The 6,000-nt window shown below is 40.0% G+C and overlaps 1 protein-coding gene across 1 annotated transcript; it reads right to left on the bottom strand.

Moving 5' to 3' along the window:
• Positions 1–281: 281 nt before the first annotated feature.
• On the bottom strand, positions 282–4,384 carry LOC116272529 (olfactory receptor 1B1-like). Its single transcript, XM_031661268.1, is given in 1 exon segment — positions 282–4,384. A coding segment is annotated over 1 exon segment (954 nt). The 5' UTR covers positions 3,808–4,384; the 3' UTR covers positions 282–2,853.
• Positions 4,385–6,000: the final 1,616 nt, after the last annotated feature.

Below are 6,000 nucleotides of genomic sequence, written 5' to 3'. Positions count from 1 at the left end.
TTAATAAATATATAATATAGCCTTTTCTCTCTTCAACAGTATAATCCAATTTCAAAAATGATGCTGATGAACTTGAAAAATGGACCATAATCGTCATAACTTTTCTTTTTTTATTATTATACTTTAAGTTCTTGGGTACATGTGCACAATGTGCAGGTTTGTCACATATGTATACATGTGCCATGTTGGTGTGCTGCACCCATTAACTCGTCATTTACATTAGGTATATCTCCTAATGCTATCCCTTCCCCCTACCCCCTCCCACAATAGGACCCAGTGTGTGATGCTCCCTTCCTGTGTCCAAGTGATCTCATTGTTCAATTCCCACCTAGGAGTGAGAACATGCGGTATTTGGTTTTCTGTTCTTAACAGTTTACAAAGCAAAATCGCATGCACAATGTTAGAAGCATAATTAACTCGTGAGGAAAGTAATGCAGGTATTATCATCTCTGGGAAAACCAAGGCTCACAGATGCAAGACTTCAATTAAGATGACACAGTGAGGAAGTGATGGGATTGAGTTGAACAAAACTGGATGAAGCCTGATGACTTCAAATCCAATGCACATGGGTGGCATATGTGCTGATTTATGCAGTGCACTCTGTAAGATTAACACCATCAACAATGGAAGAGATTGATAGCAAGGAGGCCCATTGTAATTTGCATAGGATGTGATAAAGATCTAGATGACGTAAAAATTATGAGAACTAGGTATAGTTCAATTTGGAGAGGAAATATGGAATACAAGCCGCAGGATAGTTGGAGACAGATGACCAAAGTTTGACTCCAAGCAAGTAATTTATTCTCTCTGTGCCTCATGGGGGCAATTACAGCAATTACTTCATCAGGTTGCTGAGTGACATAGTGACATAGTGAGTTAATATGTGGAGAGATCCTAAAACAGTGTCTGACACATAGTAAGTGCTATATAAAAGCTATTGCTGCTGTTCAGATGCAAGAGGTTTTAGGAGGATTAATTGATAAGCTTCAAAACATATCACATTAAGCCAATGGTCTTGACTGTAGCTACATATTAGAATCATTTGGGGAACACTTAAAAATACTGATGCTTAAGCTTTACCTCACAGCAAGTGGATCCAAATCTCTAGAGTGGGGGCCCAGGAAACTGAATTTCTTAAAACTCCCAGGTGATTCTAATGTACGGTGAAAGTTGAAAAGTACTGATATAGACAGAGGAAGAATTAGGCTTGACTTATTGTAACCTTAGATATCAGTGGTGATAATGGCAATAAATGAAGAGCTGTGGAAATGAATCTACTGTGAGGATTTAGTTTCCTAGATTTTCATTGTAAGGTGGTATTAATTTGAAAAGAGAAGTGACATATTTAGAGTGAATGAGTTCTGTAACAGGATGAGACAAGCATAGGCAAGGTGCCTAAGACTTGAAGTAGAGGGAAGAGATGTCACACAGGGTACAGAAAAGATGGAGAGACATTAGAGGCCACCAATGGTACAATGTCAAGGGAGCCAGGCATATGGGTGAAGTGATGGTTCCCAACAAACTATGTCAAAACTCACCAGCAGACAATGTAGATTAAGCATTGAGATGAGACCACTACATGTTTCCAATGCTTTGAGAAAGGTAGCATGTATTGAGTGAACAGAAGATGCTGGTGAGAAGACAGTGTGGAAGTAGTCAGGGGAATATAGAAATTGTATCTGAAATGGGGAGATCCCAGGGACTGAAGTAGTACCTTGGGATGGGGGTAGAGGGACTTATAGAGGAATAGAGACAGAGGTCAGCAAACTCAGTAAGGAGAAGCAGCAGAGAAGACCACATCTTGGCTGGACCAATAATGACCAATAATGCTGAAGATGTCCCAAAAAGAGTGTTCTGTGATTGTCAAGGTGCCTTCTAGAGTTCTTATAACTCTAGAAGCTGTAGATGTCCTGGAAATCCTCAACACAGAAAACGCTGCTTACAATTACATTACAATCTATTTGAGTGAAGCTGCATCTCAAGTGGGGTGGAGGGCAAAAGTCAATGCATAAAAGTGAAAATTGAGTACCCTCAAAATTACCATTTTAATCTTTTAAGAAGCACCAAAATAGAGACCAATTTTCCAGCTGCCAAAAAGCTAAGAAAAGTCCCAATGCTTTAATCAGTGTTAAGATAGTTCACTCTTCCTTCTTTTATGCAACAAAGTAGTTAGCTTGCATTTTTCTATCTATATTTTATTTTTAATGCACATAAAAAATTAATTAAAAATATATAAAATAGAACTCATATGCATCAGAGTTAGATGCTCACACTATAAGAAACCCATGGAAATTAGGGCTAACTTACGGAATAGTAGAATTGTGATTATCATTTCATACTCACTCTGGGACATATTTTTGCTCATTGAATGGAATAGGTAGTGAACTTGACAGCCCTATTTGTCTAAACTGCTGTCTTCCCTTACTTTCTGATATACACAAACACACTCCCACAAGAACGCACACCAACCTAAATGTGACGATGATTAACTCTACTGCCCTTCCTTTAGTTCATAGTTTCACAATCCTATCCTCATATTCCCTCAGAACTCTAAAATTAAAACCACCCAGACTTGGTAATTCATTTTCATCCATTTTGATAAAATAAAAGGCCTGATGGAGGGTGTCCAGAGGTATGTTGATAAAGAAGCCCTGATGTTATGTGTCTATGAATATACAATGTTTATGGCTCTATCAAAGCAAAACATTGACAAGAAGCAAATCTAGAGTTCCTTAAGTTATCTAGGCCCTCCCTCCCTCTGATATTCCTCCCTCTGATCTCCCCAAAACCAACTCTGCTTATAATATGCCCATAACTTTTCTCGCCTATTCAATATGGCCCACAGCAGGCTAATCAGGGGTCTACCTTCCCCCATTCAAGCAGCCTGTGGAATGCACCCTTGACATCCTTATTGTGGAGGCTATACACAAAAGGGTTGGCCAAAGGTGTAATAGCAGTATACATTACTGAAGCCACCATATCCTGATGCTGAGAGTTCTGGGAGGGAGGTTGGAAGTAGACCGAAATGATGGTGCCATAGAGGAAACCAACCATGGTGAGGTGGGATCCACAGGTGGAGACTGCTTGGTGGCGACCAGCAGCTGAAGGCAAACGTAGAATAGTGGCCCCAATTCAGACAAAAGATGGTACAATGAGGGCACAGGGGCCCAGCATAAGGAAGCCACCCTCAAAGAATATGGCCAGCTCATTAGAATGTGTGTCAGAACAAGAGGCTCGCAGAAGTGGCCGGTGGTCACAAAAGAAGTGAGGAAGGTTAACATTGCTCCCAGCATCCCGAGTCCAGCAAAGAGGCAGGATGAGTCCCACATGCAACATGGTGTGCAGTATGGACACTACCCAGCTCAATGCTAGTAAGCAGGTACACCGTTGGTGATTCATTACCAAAATATAGTGCAGGGAGTCGCAAATGGCCACATAGCGATCCAGAGCCATGACAGCAATGACAAGCGTATCTGTAACCCCAAATGCATAGAAAAAAAAGAACTGAACCAAGCAGCGGGCAGCAGGAATGGTTGGGTAATCAGAGACCAGATGGGCCAGCAACTGGGGCAATGTGACTGTGGATAGCCCCATGGCTATCACAGAGAGGCCACGAAGCAGATAATACATGGGTGAGTGGAGTCTGGAGTCCCAGGAGATGAGCAGCACTAGTGTCACATTCCCCAATATGGTGGCCAGGTAAACAGCCAGGAACAGGAAGAAGAGGAGAGTGTGGGAGATATTAGTTCTTGAGAACCCGAGGAGCAAGAAAACTGGAGAGTGTGAAGCATTAGAGGCACAGCTCATGATGAGTGACAGTCTGCCTGAAAGACAATTTAAGTCAAAAAGAAACTCATGGATCTGAGGTTAGGGATCATAACATTTCTATTTAATTATATTATGTTACTCAATATCATTAAAGACCTAGATTCAACCTTGACCATCTATGCTCCCTCTCTAAGGTGTAGGATTTCGCTTCCTTAATGTATTTATTTTCTCCTTTATTTCTTCCTTTTCACCCACCGTAGTGACTTGTTCCATCTACTTCACAAGCCCTACTAAAGTTCCACCTACAGTGAAAAACTCTTCATTCATACTTGTCTGTTCATCCAACTATTTCTTATCTTTTTCCAGGGGCTGACTGCATGAAAGAATTATCTATATTCACTGTCTCTGATTCCTTACCTTCCATTCATACCTCAGCCAACTGCAATCCTCATGATTTCTTCTCGCTGAACCTGTATGGAAAATAACATACCATTAAAACACATACCATATAAAGAAACAATTCTTCTGACAAAGCTGACATTTTTATGTTTCCTCTAAGATCTGGAACAAGACAAGGATGTCCACTTTTACCACTCCTATTCAACATAGTACTAGAAGTTCTAGCCCGAGCAATCAGGCCAATGAAAGAAAGAAAAGCCACCCAAATTAGAAAAGAGGAAGCCAAATTATCCATGTTTGCCGACAACATGATCTTATATTTAGAAAAACCTAAAGACCCCATCAAACAACTCCTACATGAGATACTGCTTTAGAATGTCATGAAATTACCTGTTCTTTCTCTTTGTTCCCTATGTTAGTTAATGGCATTATCATTATCATCTGCCTGATGCACAAACAAAAAACTGAAGGAATTACTCCATCATCTCCCACATCCAATCACTCATTAACTTCTATGTTTTCCCTTATATCCATTCTTTGCTGTTAGTCTACTATGACTGTTTAAGTTTTTGCATCTCTAACCAATACTAATTTCTATAACCTCATTACTGGTTTCTCTACTTATCTCTCCTGATAGGGTTTCCATACTGATACCAGAATAAAACTTTCAACATGTGACTCTGTGTTTAAATAGTCAGGGACTTCAGAATAAAATCCAAATGGCTTAATCTGTCTTGTATGGAACTTTCATTATTAGTACATAACTTCTCTTAGGATTATACTGAGTCACATATCCAGTGTTTTGTTTTGTTTGTTTCAATTTTTTTTTAGACAGAATCTCGCTCTGTCACCCAGGCTGGAGTGCAGTGGCTCGATCTTGGCTCACTGCAACCTCCACCTCCCAGGGTTAAGTGATTCTCCAGCCTTAGCCTTCCAAGTAGCTGGGAGTACAGGCACACATCACCATACCCAGCTCATTTTTGTATTTTTAGAAGAGACAGGGTTTCACCATGTTGGCCAGGTTGGTCTTGAACTCCTGATCTCATGATCCAACCATCTTGGCCTCCCAAAATGCTGGGATTACAGGCATGAGCCACCATGCTCGGCCCCAATGTTTTAAACTAGACATTTTTTCTCAATTCTCAAACATGGTAAGCTCTCACACCCCTGCACATCTTCCCATTATTTTGAGAATTTGGGCTTTCTGAAATATGAGGTACATAATACAATCATCCACACACACCCACTCAACACAAATAGAAATTTAGAGAAAATATAATAATCATACTTTTAAAATCATAACTGAGCTTTCAAGAATGTAAGGGAAATATAAGAGTCTGTAATCAAAGAGGAATATGAAAAATTAATATCTTAAAACTATCTGTGATGGTGGAGATAGTGAAGGCAGGTGAGAGGTGGCAGGTAGGTTCAAGGGCATCACATCAGTCTTCATAGTTCACAGGCTTGATTATTAACATCCATGTAGAACAGATGAGAGCTCAAACCTGTACGAGGCAGGAGGTAGAGATCACCACATAAATTCAGGACATTCAAAAGGCTAAACTTTCAGCGAAAGGGTATACACAAACAGGAAAACACACACACACACCTACACCCACACAGGGTATGTGAGAACTAATGAAAATTCAGTTATGGATCTGTACCACATAAGGAGTGGATAATGCTAATTTACAAAATATATACATTTTTCTAGAACCATCAAAATAAAAAAGTAACATAAAAATTATCCTCATACAGGTAAAAGCATTGGAGTATCTTATAGAAGGGAACATAAAACTTCTCCTCAGTGACTTACAGACTCTAGACAGGAAT

This window comes from Papio anubis, unplaced genomic scaffold, assembly GCF_008728515.1.
Source record: "Papio anubis isolate 15944 unplaced genomic scaffold, Panubis1.0 scaffold121, whole genome shotgun sequence".
Taxonomy (NCBI): Eukaryota; Metazoa; Chordata; class Mammalia; order Primates; family Cercopithecidae; genus Papio; species Papio anubis.
This window is presented reverse-complemented; position numbering and strand designations above follow the sequence as displayed.